General features: G+C 60.2%; 2 protein-coding genes across 2 annotated transcripts; one reads left to right on the top strand and one right to left on the bottom strand.

Annotated features, from left to right (window-relative positions):
- Positions 1-63: 63 nt before the first annotated feature.
- On the bottom strand, positions 64-14,360 carry LOC309678576 (tRNA (32-2'-O)-methyltransferase regulator THADA-like; the record flags this gene model as incomplete). Its single annotated transcript, XM_082491647.1, has 31 exons — positions 64-742; positions 879-1,084; positions 1,181-1,447; positions 1,854-2,036; positions 2,251-2,489; positions 2,694-2,900; positions 3,036-3,261; positions 3,371-3,610; positions 3,755-3,989; positions 4,124-4,274; positions 4,566-4,766; positions 4,970-5,074; positions 5,397-5,540; positions 6,164-6,315; positions 6,884-7,069; positions 7,328-7,494; positions 7,748-7,908; positions 8,057-8,166; positions 8,256-8,408; positions 8,495-9,191; positions 9,530-9,727; positions 10,170-10,306; positions 10,611-10,695; positions 11,166-11,317; positions 11,588-11,708; positions 11,947-12,069; positions 12,268-12,416; positions 12,765-12,792; positions 13,077-13,163; positions 13,385-13,562; positions 14,257-14,360. 31 exons carry the CDS (start codon positions 14,358-14,360, stop codon positions 471-473), a joined length of 5,664 nt encoding a protein of 1,887 aa, XP_082347773.1. The 3' UTR covers positions 64-470.
- Positions 14,361-18,584: 4,224 nt separating this feature from the next.
- Positions 18,585-20,627, top strand: GSC2 (goosecoid homeobox 2; the record flags this gene model as incomplete). The annotated part of the gene is made up of 3 exons (XM_082491568.1): positions 18,585-18,891; positions 19,728-19,975; positions 20,523-20,627. The coding sequence occupies 3 exons, from the start codon at positions 18,585-18,587 to the stop codon at positions 20,625-20,627; spliced, it is 660 nt and encodes a 219-aa protein (XP_082347694.1).
- Positions 20,628-20,919: the final 292 nt, after the last annotated feature.

Raw genomic sequence — 20,919 nt, 5'->3', positions numbered from 1 at the left:
ACTCTCCCACCGCCCCTCCTGAGCGGGAAAATTGAAAGGCTTCAATACTGGGGATGTTTTTGGCCTTTTTATTTGGGACAAAAACCCAGGTGGGCCACAAAAGAGGAGCTAAAATGTTGGTTTAAAAAAAAGGTGGTGGGAGTCGAGCAGCACAAAGTGGGTGCGAGGGCTTTGGAGCGTGGGCCCCCTCCTTCCAGCCAGACCCGAGGGCACGGATGCTGCCAGCAGCAGTGCAGGCACGGGCCAAAGTGATGCTGCACTGGTGTCCTTGGGATGGAGTTATAAATCAATGGGAACGAAGGGAGCGTGTCCCACACAGCGAGTGGTGCTCCCCTGAGTTACACCACCGAACCTGCCGTTCACGGCTCGCGGCCAGAAAGGGCATACAGCAAACGGAGGGACGTGGCAGTGCGAGCCAGGAGCCTCGTGGCTGCAGGGCTTGGTGTGACACCGCTCCGTGCCCAGACCTGTCAGGCAGCCCCAGACAGCGGTCCCAGCTCCCCCGGCACACCGCCCTGGCTTGGCACAGGGGCCAGCCCGTGCTGCGCCAGCAGCCCCTGCACCAGCGTGAGCTCCTGCTCCAGCTCCTGGGCTCCGCAGCTCAGCCCCGGCACGGCAGCGGCACGTTCCCCCAGCACCTGCAGTGCCCGTGCCGCCAGCCGGGCCCTCACCAGCAGCACGGCCACCGCCATGTGCAGCTTGGCACAGCCCAGCGCCTTCATCCCCCGGCAGGCAGCAGCCTCTGCAGAGAGAGTGGGCAAAGGAACCATAAGCGCAGCAGTGTCCTCCCCCCTCCAGGCAGAGCTGGCCCAGGGGACGAGGACACCAGCTTGCCTGTCCTGGGGGCTTCGCGCCACCCTGCTCCCCCTGCTCCATACCTCGGCTCCAGCGGTGTTCGCAGTACCGCAGGTCACGCAGGACACCGGGGCCCGCAGCCACCAGCCAGCGCAGAGCTGCGGCATGGAGCGGGCTGCCAGCGGGCGCCTTCTCCAGGAGCTGCAGCAGGACGGGGAGCAGCTGCCGCGCCAGGACGGCCGGCTCCGCAAAAACATTGGGTTCGTCCTCCTTGTACAGGCTGGTGGCTCTGTGGGGGGGAAAGCCAAGGCACAGGTGAAGCCGAGAGCTGTCCTCATGGTCCTCTGTGCTGCCTCATACCCAGCGCAGGGGTCTGGCAACTCACTTGTTGGCCTCCAGCTCCTCCACGATGCCCCTGAGATCGAGGACAGGGAGATGCTGCAGCAGCAGGTCGAAGGTTTTGGGGTGCTCCCCAAACTCTGCCAGGAGGAGCTGCAGGAGGCTCAAGAGGCCCACGTTGTCCTGCACAAAGACGCAGCTGCCTCGGAGCACCTCGCCCGGGTCTTGCCGCAGGAGGCTGGCGAAACCGGAGGCTTCGTGCCGGACCTCCCGCTCCTCGTCTTGCAGAAGGTGAATGCCCACATTTATCAGCCTGGGGAAAGGGAAGAGAAGGGAAGGTAAGGCCACCGCATGCCCCAGCGCATCCCCAGCCCGCCTGGAGGGCAGGGGAGGATGAGAGCCCTCCAGGGCAATGCTTCGCCGGGGGACTTTTCTCCAGCCACCACCCAAGAGCTCACTGCTTGGGAGAGCAGTGACAGGGATCAAGCGATGCGTTAATGCAGTTTATTGCTCATAAGGGACTGGCTGCTTCTATTAAAACACCACCCAGAATTTTTTTGTGGGCTGCAAGGTCTTGGGTGCTAGTGATTTTTGAATACGTGGGGGTTTTTTTTGATGCCCTTGAATTTTTTGCAGGGGACATCGCCTTTCAGAGGGTCAGCCTATTAACCTGCAACAGCTCAGGGGCTGTGGGCAGCGTTGGTCCTGCAAGTACCTACCGCAGAGCCACGGGGACAAGCGAGGGACAGGCAGCACGCAGGGATCGCTGCACCACATCGGCACCCGCTGCCTGCAGGGAACGGGCGGCCGCCAGCCGCAGCACCTCGGACGAAGCAGACCGGCTGCACGCCTCCAGCACCGTGCACCATCGCTCCACCAGGCTGCCCTCCTTGTCCTCAAACCTGTCAGAGACCCAAGAAGGAACGGGAATTCAGGTACACTTTCCAGCTCCATCCAGGGCCCCAAAGGCCACCAACTGCCCTGAGACCGCAGGACCCAGACGCAAAGGCAGCTGTGATCTACAGGTGGGAATTTGTGGCTCTGTTTCCAGCAAGGACTAAGGAGAAATCTCCTGGAAGGGTCAGGCAGAGCCCCCCAGCAGCAGCAGGGACCTACCGGTGGGCGAGCAGCAGACTGGCAGCACACAGCGCCTGGAAGAGGAGGTCAGGACCAGGACACTCAGCCTCCACCATGTGCAGCAGCATCTCCAGGCATGCTGCTGAGGAGCCTTGGAGCTTGCAGAAAGCTTCCTGGGACCATGACGAGGGTTCTCTGTAAAGATGCAGCAAAGCCTCAAGGTACAATCTCAGGAACTCTTTGTCCCTTCTCTCTCGCAGCACCGACCGCAAGCTCTCCTAGTTGACAACAGGAAGGAAGGTACATGGTTAGTGTCCCCGGCACCGCGGGGTGGCAACCTCAGCACAACTGGGCAAGTGCCATGCACCCATGCACCCTCAGCCCGGGAAGCACCGTGCTTCCCAGTGAGCACTCGGGATCCCATCTGTGCGGTGCATTGGGGACCCTCTGCTTTACTGGGTGACTTTCAAGCCTCATCATACCAGCAATGTCAGCCCAAGAGCCTTCTCCAGCTCCTCGCACGTTCCTCCCTCCCCGGAGATCACCCAGCTCAGGATGGCAAGTTGGACATCAGGATTTGGCTGCCAGAGAAGCGAGCAGACAGCACCAATCCGCTCGCCGTCCGCCAGCCGAGCTGCCTCGCTGCACGCGAAGTGGGCCATGGTTTGGTGGAGGACGGCCAAGCCCACCTGGAGGAAAACCAGGATCCCCCTTCCAGAACTCGGCCTCCAGTGGGCTGTGTGCCCCCCGAGTGGGGGGTCCCCACCTCCCACCCCTGGGCTCACCGCCAGGAAGGCCATGATTTTCCCGGCAGGCAGCGGTACCTGCAGCTCAGCACATCCCGGTTTTCCCCTCGGCGGGAGGCTGTCCAGCTCAGCGCTGATGGTGTCATGGATGCTCTGGGTGAAGCTGGGGCTGAAGGACGTGGGCAGGAGGGCAAGGACCTGGAGGAAGGCGGCGCGGACGAGCGGGCAGCGCTGGGCAGGGGTGAGCAGCCAGCCCCGTGCCTCCAGCTGCAGAGCCACGGGGCGCAGAGCCTCGGCCGACAGCCTGCGGGGAGACGCGCAGCCTCACCACAGGACCCGCAAGCCAAAAAGCTACATCTCGGCACAGAGCGACCGCAGGGTCTGTGGCAGGGAGATGGCGTGGGATCACTCACCCACTGGTGCCCGGAGTGGGAGCCAGCAGCGCCCGTATCTGCAGCAGGCGCCCATGGACGGCATTGTGCGAACGGACCCGTCCTGGCCCGGTGGGGAGCTGCCGGACCAGCTGCAGGAGGAGCCCCCGGCACCGGGGCGGTGGGACAACCGGCACCAGTGCCTTGGCAGCCATCGCTCGCACGGCGTAGATGGGGCTCCCCGCCAGCTCCAGCAGCGGCCCCAGAAAGCGAGCAGAGCGGCTGTGGAGCAACAAAAGCCACCACATGGTGATACCCTGGCCGGAGCGAAACCCCCCAGGAGCCAGGGCCAGCCCCAGCACCACAGGACCACCTCCTGCTGCAGGAGACCTTGGCCGGGGCAGAGCATCCCCGCTGCCCCCTCACCTGCCGGGGCCGTCGGCGCTGGGCTGCAGCTGGGCCAGGAGGGTGAGGATGGCATGGAGCGCGGGGTGCAGGCGAGCTCCCCCCGGCACGGGCCCTGCAGCTGCCCCCAGCTCACCCAGCAGCACGTCACCCAGCTGAGGGTGCTGCCCGAGGAAGGCTTGCAGGCTCACCCCCTCCGCCGGGCAGCCCTCCCCACGGCTCCGCTGCTGACCCAGCAGCCGGGACGTGAGTGCGCCTGCAGGGACAGGGCAGAAACCAGCGTCAGGTCCCCTCTACCCCCTCCCCGGCCCACCATGTTTGCTCTGGCCAGGCTTCGGACCCCGTGGGGTTGCATCGGTTCTGCAGGGATCTCTCCCCATCTGTACTCACTGAAGAGCTGGATGGCCGCGTTCCTCATGGCCCAACATGGCGAGCTCAGTCCCTGCAGTGCCAGGGCCACCATCGGCGTGGCGTGCCGCAGCAGCACGCCGCCCAGCCCCGCGCCGCGGACCAGCGTTTGCAGCACGTGGCAGGCACACACCTGGGGAGAGCGCACGGGGCTCAGCAGCACTGCGTGGGGAGGGGGCTCACGCTCCCGTGTGAAGGGAAGACGGTGGGAAGGGACAGGGGAGCCAAAGGGCCATCAGGTCTCCAGCTCCCCGGATGGGCAGCGTGGCCAGGGCTGCAGCTTTTTGCTCACCCTGAGGTCTCGGTGCTAGCACAGCCTCCGGCTGGGGTACCCGGCGTGGCTGCCTTTAGGGGACCTCGTGCAGATCACTCTGTCCCCACACGGGCTTACAGCAGCCGGGTGCTCAGTGCCTGCCACACTCACCTGCGGGAGGTCGAGGGTCTGGTCCCAGTCCTGCGGCAGGGCCGTGGTGGCCAAGGCTAGCAGCATCTGGATGCAGCGGGTCAGCAGCGGCCGTGCCTGCGTCGGGGCCTCCCCGCTGACGATGCAGAGGAAGAGCATGGGGAAGCCGGCAGCACGGCGCGTGATCGAGCTGCTCCGGGGTCCGCTCAGTGCTTCTAAGCCCTGAGGAACAAAACCCACCTGAGATATGGCTGGAAACCTGCCGGCTGGAGCCTGCGGCTGCTCTGCAGGGAGGGGACTGGGCGCACCAGCCCTGCAGCGTGGCATCTCGGCCACCAGGCGGGTGGCTCACCCCAGGGTGGGGACACACAGCCCTGGGACTCCCTGGGGCATAGGGGGAATGTGGGGCAGAACGAGCATGGTACCTGCTCCAGCATGGTCTGTGGGATCGCCTGGAGCTCCGCGTCGGGCTGGTTCAGCAGAGCGGCACAGAACTTGGTGAAGCCCATGCTGCAGCCCTCCACTGCTCCCTAGGGCAGAGCAGCGTCAGGTCTCTGCACCCTGAAGGGTACACCCACAGGCCCGCCATGGCCCCCAGAAACCTCTTTGCAAAGGGGAAGGAGAAAGCAAGAAGACACAACGGTGTGGGGACATGACGGGGGTCTGGCACTGGGATCCCAGCTGGGGGCTTCCAGCCATGCTCTGCGTCCTGCCCCAGAGCAGACCCTGTCCCGCTGCGCCGCCCCCCTCCCCCGCATGCCAGCGAGAGCCCCCAGCTATCGACCCGGGGCAGGGACAAGGTGGGAGGGGTGGGCATGGGGCCGAGCCACCCCAGGCAGGACATGGTCTTACCCAGTGCCGGCACCGCAGCAGGATTTCTTGGAACACCCTCGCGGCTGTCTGCAGGGTGGGGAGCGGCAGGAGGGACCCCGATCCGGTGGGCAGCGCTGGGGCCAGCAGCAGCTCAGCCAGGCCCCCCAGGAGCAGCCCTATCTCCTGGGAAGAAGCAGAGTCACGAGGACCGGCACTGGGGCTGCCCCATTCCTGTCCTGCCCCACCGTCGCTGCCGCAGGGAAGCACAGCGGGTGCTGCCGTTGCCCCCCAGCACCGGCGCTCTCGGTCGCTGGCACCACCAGGCAGCGTGGCCGTGGTGGGATGCCCACAAGCATGCACAGGCTCTGCAGCATGGTGGTTTCCCAGCCAGCTGCAACGCGTGCATGGCAAAAACGGCGTTTTTCCAGGCAGCCATCAGAGACAAGGAGAAGCCGGGATGGGTGGCTGTCAGAAAGGAGCCATGATGGGCAGCCGCAGGGCTGCAAGCCAGGGAGCCCATCTCTGCCACAGCTGGGGTCTGTCAGTGCTGCGGAACCAGCTGGGCTACATAAGGGCAGGCAGGGAGGTGGCTGCTTTTGGGGATGGTGGTGGTTGCATCCTCCCTGGCAGGGGGTGAGGATGGTCTGTGGCAGCTCCGAGGTAAGGGCAGAGATTCCCCACTGTTTGTTCCCAAGGAGGGTGGATGCTCCAAGGGGAGCTGAAGAACCCAACCGCTGGGGTGAGCCGGGTGGTGGGTGCTGTGACGGGCTGCCCCTCCCCCCAGTGCCATGGGGAGGTGTGCCTACCTTCACTGATACCCAGCAGCAGGTCAGGATCAGGCTGTGGTCCTCTGACAGCAGGACTGAGTCCTCCTCCTCTTCCTCCTGCCGTCGGCCTTTCCCCAGCATGATGAGGGAGCCGATGGCGTTCCCCATGTCTGCAAACGATGGGGCAGCAGCTGCGAAAGGGAGAAGCCTGGTCTGAGCAGGGCGGTGTGGGGCAGTGCCTGCAGGGAGTGTGGGGCAGAGGGAAGGGGATGTTGTTTGGGGGGGACCCGCTGTCCCCTGTGCACACAAATGGCAGTGGCTCCTGTCCTGCAATGTGTCCTGCTCAGGACCGCAGATGCGCTTTGCCCCACTGCTCTTTCCGAGCCATTGCTGTAAGGGCGCCACCAGCCCCTGCTCTCCCAGCTGCTCCAGTTGGGCAAGTGCCTCACTGCTCCTGGAAGGCTTTTGCCTGCTGGTCTCATGCAATTGAGAAAGGGACCCAAAACCAGGCAACTGCTGCTCTGCTCCTGTGGCTTCCAGGATCATCTGCCCAACACCTGGAGCATCCCTGCCTGGCTGTTCTGCTTTAGACCCAATGCCCGGCCCAGCTCCACTGCTGCCCCCACGAGAGGCAGCGAGCCCAAAGCAAGTGCTTTCCCTGCGGGTTGGAGGGCTGCTGGGTCAAGGACAGCAGTGATGGAGGTGTCAGTGGTTCCTGGGGCTGATGTCCCTCCCGCCCCCCCCCGGGGACACGCTCACCTTGCTCATCAGCACCAGGGCCTTGCTGGCTCTGCAGAGCACCCAGGAGGAAGGAGGTGATGTCTCTCGCTGTGGTCACGAGGCGGGTGAGGAGCTCCTGCCAGCTTTGTGCCAACTCTGCCGTCCGCATGGAGGCGGCCACCTCCGGCACCTGCAGCAGGCACCTCCGCAGGGCTGCGACGGCTCCTGCACAAACACCCACCTCTGGTCACAGCGGTGGCTGGTGTGACCCCAGCTCTTCTGCCTGGGCCTGCAGCTGCAATGGCTGACGCACAGGGGAGCGAGCAGGGCCCCCGCGTGACGGGCAGGTGGAGCAGTAATATAGGGAAACTGAGGCAAGGACGTGGCACCAGTCCTGCCTGTACGATCCCTGCCTGCTCCGAATTCCCGGGGAGGAGACCTGCTGCAGGAGCCGCTTGCTGCCCTGCCAGGCTGGGGACGTACCGTGCATTGGCGCAGTGGCTGCTGCCTGCAGCAGGTCCCGGCACGCTGCAGCGTACTGGGCTTGCAGCACACGGAGAAGGTGCTGCGCGAAGCACAGGCCTCGGTTGGGCAGCGTCGGGGCTGCTTCGGCCTCCAGGGCCAGGCTCTTCATGGTGCTGCTGTCTGACCTGGGGAAAGAGGTAAAGGCTGCTGCGAGGATGAAGGAGTTTTCTGCCCAAACCGTGCTGTGCAGCTTCTTCCCACCCCGGCTCGGGGTCCTGCACTCCAGCACTACCCATATCCCCACCCCAAGGCTATTCCACACCCAAGCCCTCGCTGCCCCGAGTCGTAAGCGCAGCCTCTGGCGATACGCTGGTGCTGCCGATGTGGTCTCGGGGGCTGTCCTGCCACCGCGGGGAGGGGAAGTCCAGGAACTCATACTTCTGCAGGATGGTCTTCATCAGCAGAGCTCCAGCTTCAGCCTCCTGCACTCGCGGGCTGCCCAGGGCGTCCTGAGCCAGCTGGAAGAGGGACAGGGCGACGGGCTCGGGGAACGTTGGGGGGAAGTAGTGGACGAGCAGCTCCGAGGCCAAGTCTCTGATCTGCCAAGACAGGAGAGGTGGGGGGGGGACTGGGACACAAGACGGAGGGGGCAGCTGCTGGGGCAGGGCAGGAGGGGAAGCCCACCATCCTTCCCCTCTGAGCCCACTTGGGGCTGAGGCAGGCGGCTTTACAACCATTAAGGCTCACCTCGTTAGTGCTGTCCTGCAAGCAGCTCAGCAGCGCCAACAAATTGGGCTGGGAGAAGAAGTCCCAGCAGCCGCTCTGCCTGGCGTAGCTCAGCAGCGTGGCCATGGTTCCTGCGGTGGGGACATGGAGCAGTGGGACAGGGATGGGGGGCACCCCTGCCGCCGAGGAGTGATGCTCTGGGTGGGCTGCCCATACTCACGCGGGGGTTGGCCCTTCTTCCTCTCAGGGCTCCAGGTGTCCGTGCAGGTCTCCAAAACCGTGGCCAGGAGGAGCAGAGCCGTCTTCTTCCTCTGGTAGTTGGAGCCCGGGCTGAGCGAGGCGATGCTGAGCTGCAGCAGCCACTCCACAAAGCCTGCGGGCAGAGAGCGATGCCAGGCTGGGCGCCCACATGCGAATCCCCTGGGGCTGTGGTGGAGGTGCTGTGGGCGGCTGCCTCACCTACTGCCTGGGCAAGCTGCCCCGCTCCCTCGCTCAGCTCAGCACCTTGGGCCACCTTCCCTCGCAGCTGGGCCAGCGAGCTGTCCCGCAGCCGGACCAGCGCCTTCCGCACCGCTGCCTGCAGCAGCTGCCGGAACGAGGAGGAGTCACAGTTGAGGTTGAGGGGCAGGAACTCCCGCAGCAGCCGCACCTCGCTGCCTGAGAGGGGCCGGTTGGTGCTGGGGCTGCAGCAGAGGAGACCCAACGCTGCCAGCCGAACGCCCTCCTCGCGGGCGCGCAGGCAGCAGGAGAGCCGGTCCAGCGCCTCGCCCCGCAGCGGCAGGGCCCCCGCCACGCTCTTCTGCGCCTTCAGCAGTGAGACCCAAGCCCGGAGTGATGCTGTGTCCCGGCCGCTGAACTGGGTGGCCAGCAGTGCCTGGGCAGCCGGGAGCTGCCGCAGGGTCCAGGCGAGGAGGTGGTTGGCGGCATTGCTCTGCAGGATGGGCAGGGGGGAGCGGAGCGCCTGGGAGAGCAGGGGCAGCCAGTGCAGCGCCCACCGCTCTGCCAGAGCTGCCTCCGTGCCCCGCTGCCCATCCTGCCGCTCGGCACACTGCTGCCGCACCAGGGCCTTGTAGACCTCGGTGGCTGCAGGACACAGGTGGTTAGTGGAGAGGCAGCTCAGGAGGTGCTGCGGCAGGTCCGGGTAGGCGTCCAGCACCTGGGAGAAAGGCAGATGACTCTCATCCCCCTGCCAAGCTGAAGCAGGGGGACAGATCCGGGTACAGACCACATTGCGGTCACTCATGGCACTGGGCATCTCTGGTACCTCAAGCTGCTTTTGGCCAGAATATGGTGGGCATCAATTGGCAAAGCTCACTACCCCCCCCAGGGATACTGTCCCTTAAGTGATGCTAAAATGCCCCCCTGGCTGGGCAGGCTGTCTGCCCGCACGGCTGAGCTGGGCAGGAGAAGGTGACAGGCAGCGGACAGAGGCTATGTCACCCCAGCAGCAGTGCCAGCTGGGACCCGGCCTCCCCGGCCCCCCACCTTCCCTACCTGCTGGCTGCCCACGTAGGGAACGATGGCACACAGGGGCACGTATCTGGCTTTGATTTGCCATGGCATCGAGACCACCTTCTGCAGCATCTGTTGGTAGAGGGGCCTCTCCTGGTCCTGGAAGTGCTGGCACTCGAGATGGTAGATCTCCAGGAGCAGTCGGAAGGAGCTGTGGATGAACTCGGCCACCCCTTCCACCTGAGGGCAGAAGGACAGCAAGCAGGAGAGGTTAGGGTGGGTTCCCCCTTCCATCTTGCTGCAGCAGGAAAGACCCTTCGCTTTCCCATGGCCGTGGGCTTTCAGTACTGTCTGGTAACCACAGGGTTAGGAGCTGGGGACACCGGGATGGCAGCTGGTGAGGCAGCAGATGTGGACAGGCTGGAACTGCGCCGGTGGGTGCTGCGGGGGGAGGGCAAAGCACTGGGACATGGTCCTGCAGAGACAAGTGCCCCGGCCTCAGCAGTGCGGGTGCCCCTGCCCTGCCAGAGGGGAGCTGCAGGCAGCCACAGGCAAGGCCATGTATCTGATGGAGCTGAAACAGGCAGGGGTGTGCTACGGGCAGGGGAACAGCAGATGAGCTGGGTGAAGGAAGGGCTGTTTCTGGCAGCCGTAGCATGGGTCTTCGGCATCCCATCCTTACCGGGGTCTCGGCGTTGTCCCACACCAGCTGGGTGAGCTGCTGGAGCAGCTTGGCGTCCTGGGCCAGGATGCGTGTCCCCGTCAGGCGCCAGACGGCAGGCAGGCTCTCCCGCAGGCGCTGCAGCCACAGGGCGCAGGCTGCAAAAGCAGAGAGCATCGCTGCAGCCCTCGCCCCGAGACTCGCCTGCAGCAGAGCTCTCACGGGCTGCCGGGCTTAAGGACCCTGTGCGCAAGGGGAGCGGTTTCCCCGTCGGGTACACAAGAGCCTGAGAGGGTTAGTGTCCACCAGGCTGGAGCAGAAATTAACAGCAGTTTCCAAACTAGCTACCAAGATCCAGAAAAGCATCTTCCTTGGGAGAAGATGAAGCACCGGGGCTCCGGGCGTCATGAGCACAGCAAACCTTTCAAACCTCCCTACCACGGCAGGGTCATCGTCTCCTACCTTGGAAGCAGTAGTAGTGGCAGTCCTTCTGATCCTTGGTCAGGGCATACAAGGCAGGAAAGACCACGTCCAGCAGCAGGCAGGCCTGCGGGAGCACAGTGGCTCAGGGAGCGGGCAGGCGCAGGCTTTCCGGGGTGAGAAAAACCCGTCACCAGGCAGGCGAGGAGAGCACTGCCTGGTTTTTCTGCTCTTAGAGTAGGTTATTGCTAGCTTTTGCTCCCTGTCTGGAAGTCCTCAGCTCTTGAGGACTTGGGAGATGCTGGAGATGGGCAGAGCTGGAGGCTGCACTCTGCCTGGGTGGTGAATGCTGCTGCCGCTACTTTTGGCACCTCCTGGCTTCTCAGCTCCCCAGGAGAGGGAAATCCCCACTCAGATGCCTTTGGAAAAGCAGGCTCCTGGCTAATGCATCGTGCTCAGTGGGATGCATATGGAGCTGCTGGTGCGGAGCAATGCAGCCCAGCTACTTCCCCGGAGATCCACAGCCCCCATCGGTGGCCGCCAGCCCTGCGCAAGGGGCTCTCCAAATCCCTGGCCGTTGGGTTTGAGCTCTCCTACCCAGTGGGTGAAGCTCTCCAGCTGGCAGCTGAGGATGTCTGTCTTGCAGCATGTCAGCAAACCTCTGGTGAGCACCAGCTTCTCCAGCCCATCCGGCTCCAGGACCCGGGGGACCTCCACTGCCAGCTCCCCAAACTTCAGCTCCCCTTCACCTGGTGGGAAATGGCTGCGTTAGATGGCAGAAAGACAGCAAACCCAAATGCTGCTCTGACAGTGAACTGCCCTGGCTCATCGCAGAGTGACCGTGAGAGGTGGATGGTGGCAGCCAGGGGGTCCCAGACCCCAAGAGCAGGACACGGTGGCAGAATCCAGCTTGCACTGCTGCTGAGTTGCACCGGCATCTCTCCCCTCGTACCCAAACATGCCTGTCCCCACTGTCCCCTTCCCTAGATGCTCACCCAGGGTCGGGATGGAGCACACACCTCGGTCAGGGAGCTGAAAGAGGGCCAGTGCGGCGCTGGCCCCGCTCTCGGGATGTGGGGCCGTGTTCACCAGCATGCTCAGGGCCGTGCCCACCAGCAGCCGTGTGTCCTTGTTTGGGGCCTGGACTCGCAAGGGAGGCAAAGGCACAGTTCAAAACACCATTTGAGAATCAGAACCCATTTAAGTCTCCCTCCATGCCCATGCAGGTAACTACGCAGGATCCCATGGGTACCCCAGGCACTGGGGCTGCCTCTGCAGGCTCCCCTCGGGGAGGGGAATGGGGAAAGCACCCAGGAAGGATGGCATTGCTCTGGTCCTTGGGACAGGCAGCCCCTTCCTTCCCCAGGGCCATACGCACCTTTCCCCACGCCACCTCCAGCAGCAGCCCCAACAGGCTCTGCAGGACTTCGCTCTTCCCCTCCGTGCTCCACACCAGTGGGGCCACATCCTTCGGCAGTGCCTGGAAGAGCTGGAGGCAAGCCTGGAGGAGAGGAGAGACGGGGGCCGCAGGGATGGCTGTCAGCATCCCTCACCTCTGAAAAAGCAGCTATTCCCCAGGGATGGGATGGCCGTTCAAAGCGGCTCTGTGTGTTACATCCATCTTAGACATCGCTGCCAGTGCCCAGACAGTCCTTCCAGGGACTGATCCTTCCCCTCTTCTCCGAAATTCGGCTCTTACCTTGACAGCCAGGTAGCCCCACATGCCACCAGGCACGGGCTGGCTCTGCAGCACCCAGCGCAAGGTGGTGGCCAGGCCCTGCAGCAGTGGGACCAGGTTCTGCCGCCAGTGCTGCCGGCCCAGGCTGCTCTCCTCCATGAACATGCACACTGAGGGAAAGGGGACAGCATCACCCCCTGGCCCTCCCAGCACTGTGCCCGCAGCTGGCCCTGCTCCCGGTTAAGCCAAGGGCTGCGCTGCTGTTAAGCAGGGCGAGAAGGGGACTGGGATGCAGGGAATGCTTTGGCTCGTCCAGTTTCCAGCTACCCTAGGTGAGTGGGCAGAGCCATCGGGTGCTGCTGGGACCTCCGCAGAGATTCCACAGATCCGGCTGATCCCTGATTTTTGCTCCCCCTCCCACAAGTGCAGAGGACCCGGTCTAGGTGGACAGGAGGTGTCCCACGCACCGGTGATGTGGGCTGGGATAAGCCTCCGGAGGGGAAGGAGCAGAGACTAACCTGACTGAAGGTCCCCAGGAGACAGCACCTGTGGGGGCAGAAGGACAGTTTGACCTGCGTAATGACATGCTGGGGCTTGGCATCTTGGGCAGGAGGATCCTGCCTGCGCCAGAAGCTGTCTCAGTGACAACCAAAGGGCTGGTGTGACAGGCAGCCACGTGTCACTGGCTGCAAGCAAGGGTGAGCCCCGGGCATGGTAGGAAGAGAAGCAAAGGATCCCAGGCAGCCCAGACCAGGAGGTCCCTGTCACAAATGGGTTCTAGCCAAGCCTCCGCGAAAGCCGGTGCCACCACACAACTGGGGTGCTCTCACCTCTCCCTGCTGCACCAGGCCAGCCAGTAGCGCGCCCACCTCCTGGGACAGCAGGGCTTCCTTCCCCACTGCCAGCTGGGTCAAGATCTGCTGAGAGACACCCCGAGTCAGCCGGTCTGCCCGGACCCCCAAGAGATATCAGATGCAATGTGCTTTTAGAGGAGCTCTGCAGCATCGCTGTGGCCCCTTTGCTGGTAAGGATGCGCTGCACCAGGGCTGTGCCGGTGGCGGGCAGTCGGGCGAGACCGTCGCTTACACTTGTGGCTAATAGTGCTCTGAAGCTGCAGCCCAGTGGTTGCATTACAGACCTGTTCCAGTTTCTGGAAGGAGCTGGAGCTGCCGGTTGCCTCCATCTGGAAAGCCAGGATGCAGCGGAGCAGGGGCCGTGCCTCCACCTCACCCAGTGCCCGCAGACTCTCGCTCAGTTCCCGCGACAGCAGGACAGCCTCCTCCAGGTGCTTGTCTTTGCATCTCTTGGCAGTACTCCTGAAATGGGATGGGGATGGTGGTGAGGATACCCTGTCTCAGTGGGGATTGGGGTGGGGGATACCCCAGCTCGGTGGAAATTAGGGTTGAGGTGCCCCAGTTTGATGTGGATTGGAGTGGGGATACCCCAGCTCGATTTGGTTTGGGGTGAGGGGGTGCCTCACCTTGGTGGGGATTAGGGTTGGGGTACCCCAGCTTGATTTAGATTGGGGTAGGGGTGCCGCAGCTTGATTTGGGTTAGGGTTGGAGTGCTCCAGCTTGCAATGCTCCTCTCTCCCAGCTGGGGGTGTGGGGGGGACACACCGACACAACTCCTCAAAGCTCAAAGTCCACAACCCAGCGTGTTCTGGAAAACCCAAGCCTTGGGGGGCTCCTTGGGGGAGGTGGGAGTGCCCAAAACCCTCGCTGCCCCGCTGCTGCCGAGCGGGCTGGAAGGGGATGAGGGCAAGGGGGGGGTGGGCGGTGGGGGCGGCTCGGTCCCCATGTCGCGGACCGAACCACGCGTCCCTCTGTACCTCCCGACCGGCGCCCGGGGGGGATGCTCGGGGGACGCGCGGCGGGTACCCGCGCCCGGGGGATGCCGAGATCCGCGCCCGGGGGATGCTCGGACGCTCCACGCCGGAAGATTCCCGGCGGGCTCCCGCGCCCGAGGGGGGGATGCCGGTGTCCCCTCTCCCAGCACCCGTCCTCTTACCCCGCGAATTGCCGCAGGCAGCGCAGGCAGGAGAGCACCGGCTGAGCCATATCCAGCGCCCCGTAGAAGGCGGCGCAGGCCCGCGCCTCCCGCTCGGCTCCCATGGCCGGTGCTTATCGCCACCATAGAGCTGGGCCCACCTCCTGTCGGCTCAGCGGCCCCCCCTAGCGCTGTCCCCCCCCCGGCCAGCCGGGCAGGCTCCGGGGATGGTGGAAGCTACTGGGAGCGCTGGTCGTGCTGAAGGCTGCGGGGGAAGGCGAGCCCCCACGCCCGGCGACCGCCGGGCGTGGGGGGTCGCCTTCCCCCGCAGCCTTCAGCACGACCCTGGATCCACCGCAGGCTAAAAATCAGGGCTTAAAAAAGCAACATCATCTCAAGCTGTTTCCATAGTCGGTGGAAAGCGAGAGCCCTCAGAAGGGCTGAAAAACGGGGGGGAGGTGATGGTTGCTGCTGGACAGCGTGAGACGGTGGCTGTAAGATCTCCGGAATACCAAATGAAATGCTTCAGGGTGAAATAGTTGTCTCACTCCATCGTGCCTCATTGCATCAGAGGAGGGCTGGTTCCCCACAGTCCTCCGGCTATGCCATGGGGACCATCCATGTTAGCCAGCATCCCTGTTACCCAGCATCCCTGTTAGCCGGCATCCCTGATAACCAGCATCACTGATAGCCAGCGTCCCTATTATTTCTAGGATCACTAACTGCTAGTGGAGGGACTCCACCTCTTCCTGCAGGATGGAATGGCCTTTGGAGAGAGAAACAGATTTATTTTAACACTTGATGTTAATTATCATCAAATCTAACTGGTTTATTTGGGTTCTTTTTCTCACTTGGTACAGGGTTGAACTACTCTAACAGGCATGATTTGGGTGTTGGACTAGATGACCTTTAAAGGTCCCCTCCAACCCAAACCGTTCTATGATTCTATGTCTTTTTAAAATGTAGTTATAACTCCTGACTAACACATGCCACTGAACTTCACCCAGCAGCTATCAAGAAAGTGCTCCTGGCTGGTTTTGACCTCCCTGAAGGATTGTTTTTCCCCTGGATTGTTTCTCACAGTGGCACTGTGGCGAGCGATGGGCATCAGCCACTTGGGCAAGTCAGTGGCATGGGCAGGTCAGGAGAGCACAGCTGGGACAGGCCAACATCTGCGCTGGGTGACCAGGAGGATGCTGAGATGTGGCTCCCTGGGTGAGCACTGTGCTTGGGGACAGATAAGCCCCAGCCTGGAGTTTTTCGCAACATTTGTCAGCAGCGTCCACCTCTGTTCCGCTTTATAAAGCAACCTGGATGCCCAAATCCAGTTGTCCTGGGTCCAGGTTTGCCCTGACTGCTGCTGATACCAACCACTGAAACAGCCCAGGATTTACCCCAGGTAAGTCAGAGCAGCGTGGGAGCATGGCCACATCCCTTGGACCTGCTTCTCCACTCCCTGAGCCCTGTGGCCACCCCACATGGGTGAGGGAGAGCCAAACCAGAGCTCCCACGGGTACAAGTGCCCAGGCAGGGGCAGGGTGAGAGAAAGTGCTCCTCTGTTTTAGGGTCTCCGAGGCTCCCGGTCCCATCCCCTTGTGCTGCCTGCAGAAGGGAGGCGCAGGGGAGGGAGAGGGGGAATTTTTCTGGTTTCACCATAGGAAGGATTTTCAAACCCTGTAAATTCACTTTTGACAAGTGAATGGCTAAAGCAGATTAACCTTTTTGTTAATCCTCTATAATGGCTTTGGAATCTCCTTAACCAATAAGAAAATGATAAGAGCCTGTTTCTTTTCTTTTTATCTATATCTATATTGTCCTCTCTTGTCTGCATTTTTTTTCTTTCTTGTTTTATTTTCCTTTCCTTTTCTAATATGAAATAGTCCAGCGATCCTATCTCTTGGAAGCTCAGTAAACAGAACATCAATAATCCCTTTCCTTTATTCCTGTCCGGTAACAGGGTGCAGAGAAGTGTCTGCCGATTGAGATTTGATTACCAGCAGCTATCAAAAGTCTCTTTGTAAGATCTGGGTCCTAAATCCCATAATTCTTTGATAAAAGAAGTATTACCAGTCCATTTTCTGAAGTGAAAGGTACGGGAGGCATGAAAGAAAGCAATCAGCGGAGATCCTAATAGGCTAAGTGCATGTGCGGTGGGAAGGCAGGGACGGGCAGGGGAGGCCAGGGAAAGGCGTCCTTTGTTAAGGATGGGGAATGAGAATTAATCCGCTTCGGGCCTATGATTATTACAGCCAAGAGCAGAAAGGGTCGGATCCTGTGCCTGCCCACAGCACGTCCCAACCCGCCTGCCCTGCATTCCCTCGGACTGGCATGGTGTGGGGAGCAGAACCCGGCCCCACATCCATCTGCATCAGCGCTTGGGTACATGCATAAAAGCTGGGAGCAGTCTGCAATGATCCTCTGGAGCACTGACGCCTTGGCAAGGCAGCAGTGAACTTGTCCAAATCGGGCGGCTACAAAGGTGTCGTCCTCTCAAACCTGCAGCAAATATGTAAAGATTCATAGAGCATGGTTATAACTTACGTTATGCCATCGGAACAGCTGAAGGAGAGGCAAATAAGGGATGGAAGAAAAAACAGCAGTTTGGTTTTAAGTGAGATTTTACAGAGATTTGAAGATCAGAGGTAGAGTGGCTGTGGGGCATCTCTTCCCAGCACTGGGAGACCAGCAGGGTGAGGAAGGGCAGGCAGGAAACAGGGCCAAGGAGAAAAGAACAGGGACTGAGAGAGGGCTCTCCTGGAGACCGGCTCTCATTTTTGCGCGGTGCTGGAGGGGTTGCTGGGCTGTTCAGCGTGAAGTCATGAGGTGCCACGAGGACCTTTGATGCACAGTGGTTTCACAGCACTCACCTGTGTGTCTCCTCAGTGTACCATGAGTGGGACTGATATCTTCTCTCACCTGCAAAGAAACACCATGCGGGAGAGCGCTCCCCGTGTGAGCCCCTGAAGCCTTACCACTCATCGTGGCTTAAACCGCACTGAGGGCAAGAGAACTTGGGTTTAAACTTTCCTAAGCAACCTGAGCTCAACCCCAGGTTCTCTATTTTAACCCCAGCTACTCATTTCAGTTATAAACCCAAGACAGAAGATGTCCTCTCTCCTCCCACAGATCGCATCTGCTGGGCATTGCTGTTTGCCCTCAGGAGGGTCGGTTCCAGGCGTCCCTTCCCATCTTGAATCACCACTTTCAGCCATAGCCTCACCTCTGTTTCTCTTGCTGGACAGAAGAAGTTGGGAATTGGACTGACAAAGCTTTGGGGAAGCCTGGCTGCCCCAGGCAGCGTCCTGGCTGCTCTGCGCTCACTGAACCACCCATCAGCTATGGCACCGAGACCACACTCCTGCCTGCGCTGCTGCGGGGCCTCGCTGCCTGCCTGCACATGGAGGCAGCAGGCAGCACTCCTCCCCTTCCCTTCCCAACACCGAGCAGGGGTACAGGCCACTGAGCTATGCCACAGAGCTGCTGCGAGCTGCCAGTAATCTAATTTATTAAGGGCTTTGTATCCTTACAAAGAGTATGTTGGATACACGCAAAGCATCTGCATTATCACTGTGATTAGGGCAGCAGAGGTGGGGGCAAGGGGAAGGAGGGAAAATACAATTTCTCTGCTTTCAGCAGAAAATAAATCAACTTTCACCGAGAGTTCTGGCACAGCCAAAGGCTGTGCTATCATTAAAAATGATTTTTTATTAAGCTGAACTCTCCTCTCTCATATTGTATGATATGACAGCTCTCTTTTGATGGGAAAGCTTTCATTTGGCCAGAGAAAGGGATAATTTGCTTCTTTTAAGGAGTTAATCCTCTGGTCCATTTCCGGGCTGGGAACAGCTATCCTCCCCCTTCCTTGGATCGGAGGCTGCAGCACAATGGAGATCATAACCGCCTCAAATCTACACCCGAGATGGAGAAATCAGATTTCCTTCTCCAGTCATTTTTGTGGGATTAGCTAAATCTTAGATCCACACTAACCCTTCACAAAGCTGCCAAGATTAGTTAGAATTTATTTTATTCACAAGGGGGTTTACGGTTTTCTTTCCAAAGGGATTATATCTCTCTATATATATATATTTAGGGTGGCTTCAGTCATAAAGCAGCTAGGTTAGAAGGAGAAAAAGTGTGTGTGTGTATAAAATAAAAACTCGGCTGCGAGAATGACAGTCATTTGAAATGCCAAGAAAAAGCAGCGATTCCGGATGGCTTCGCCAGTCCATTTTAAAAGCTATGTGAGCTGTCTTTTTCCCTGTGAGACCCCACTCCAGAGTTAGTGCACAGCGAGCAAATCCCGCTCAGCCTGAGCTGCCCGTTCCCGCAGCTACTGCTGGCAGCAGAGGATGTCTTCGGAGCCAGCGTCGGACACCGACGCTGGCAGGAGAGGCCTCAAGAAGCCATGTTCGTTCAGCATCGAGGACATCCTTTCTAGCCCAGCAGAAAAGAGCCCCCAGGTCCTGGTCCCACTGTGCCTGCGGGGCATCTTGGACTGCGCACCCAAGGGGCTGTGTGAGCTGGAGACCATCCCGGCCAGCTCCCTGCAGGAGGAGGAGGAGGAGGAGGAGGAAGAGCTGGAAGGTGCAGGTTGCAACTGCTGCTGCTGTTCCCACACGAGCGCCCGGTCCCTGCAGGACTCGCCGAGTTGGCTGGGTGAGTGTTTGGGTTTGATTCACAGCGTAGGGCTCGTGGAGGGGCTGGTGCCAGCGCCGGGTGGAGGGGAAAACCCAGGTGTTGAGTGACAATATAGCATCTGGCCTGTCACCACGGTGGTCTGCTCAGACCTTAGCTCTGGCGAGGGGCAGCAGGATCCTTTCTCAGCATGGCTCCAAAGAGCAGGCACTTCTACCTGCAATGCTACCAGGTTTTTAAAAGTAGCAGGGGCTATTTATTACAGTATATTACTGTTTCATTGTAAAACACCTGAGGGGATGATGCTTCTAGGGGTGGAAGTTCTCTGTGGAGTGTGGGGCCCCATGGTCACGCTGCCCATGCGCAGAGCTCTGTGTGTGCTTCCTGACAACACCAGCTGTGGGGAACCTCGCTTGTCCTTTAAGTAAAAGAGGTTTTGGCTACATCTACCAAAAAAAAAAACCCAACATAATAAACCCCCCCAAAACATAACAAACCCTTAAAAATGCAGCTCAGAGCATCCTGAAAGTTCAGAAATCCACTGTGTCAGGACTGAAACACAGCTCCTAGCTGGTCTGTGAGTTTCCATACATTTTCTGGAGCTGGCGATGGTGCGACTGGTAAGTAAACAAGGAAAACCCAGCTAGCGCTCCCCACCTGCATGCTTCTCCCCCAGGGGTGCCCTAAGCCCTTCTCTCACTGGCATGGTGATGATGCAGCTCGTCACCCACACCAGCTGGCCGGCTGCCTCCTTCCCACAACAAACATGGGTGCAACTTGTGCCTGAACTGCTTTGAGCAAGACGGGTGTTTCAGCTCCCCACCTGTAACACTGTCATTGTACCTCTCCCCTTGCAGACGCCCGGTTCCCCTGGCCCATGCGTCTCTTCCACTCGGCAGTCAGGGTCGTTAAGAGCCCCCAGGGGAACCCGAGTGAGCTGCAGACTTTCCACCAGATCCAGCGCCGGACGCGCCGGCATCGCACCATATTCACCGAGGATCAGCTGCAGGCCCTGGAGACGCTTTTCCATCAGAACCAGTACCCAGACGTCATCACCCGTGAGCACCTGGCAAACCGCATTCACTTGAAGGAGGAGAGGGTAGAGGTGAGATCCTGCCACTCGGTGAGGTGCTGCTTGCTGCAGCCCCGCAAGAACACAGAACACGTTGCACTGTCTTTTTTGGGAGCTGCAGACCCAGGGCCTCATTTTTAAAAAAATTCTTGGGTATTCAGCAAAACACAGTTTAGGTTTGGCAAGCAATGGGAGAATAGAAAACAGTTCTGCTGGGCTGATTTGCTCTGGTGTCCAGTCCCATAAACTCACACACTCCCTCTCTCCCAGAATCACCTATGTAAACACACACATGCCCAGTTCTGCTCATCCCCTGCACCCAAGTGTATGTTCCTTATTTATGTGATCTGCATGACTTCTGAATTTGCCATGGGGGGTCCCAGCTCCCTTGTGCCCCTTACATGTATATGAGCAGGATTGTAGGGCAGGGAATGGTTAAATTTTGTATCAAACTTTTATATCGGGAAATGTAATGCAGTATTCTAAAGCTTACGCTATACAGTCCAGGAGTGTAACTGCCTGCGCCCCTCCAAGTAACATATGAAATTCAAAAGTTGTTTTCTTGTTTTGCACTTTTTAGGTTTGGTTTAAAAATCGTCGGGCCAAGTGGCGGCATCAGAAGAGGGCATCTGCTTCAGCGCTGATCCTTCAAGGCACCAAGAAGCCCCCCGAGGAGAGCTGTTAGTGGTCGCAGGCTGCATCTCAGCGGACGAACGCCAAGAGCATCCACTTCCCATAGCCAACAGGTTCTGTAGGGGGGTAACCCAAGGGGGAATAATGAAGCAAAAGGAAATCTCTGTGATTCCCAGAGGACAGATAAAAGCAGACGTGGCACTTTCATGTCCCAGTTTCTCTTCCAAACCTAGTTCATGTGGCAAATAACTCATTAAGCATTACGCTCAGACGCTTAAGCAGAAACCACTGCCAAAAGCCCGTGCAGGGCACGGAGGTGTACCAGTGTTAAATATGTGTGCTTC

The sequence above is a fragment of the Vanellus vanellus genome, assembly GCF_965231255.1.
Source record: "Vanellus vanellus genome assembly, chromosome: 16".
Taxonomy (NCBI): Eukaryota; Metazoa; Chordata; class Aves; order Charadriiformes; family Charadriidae; genus Vanellus; species Vanellus vanellus.
This window is presented reverse-complemented; position numbering and strand designations above follow the sequence as displayed.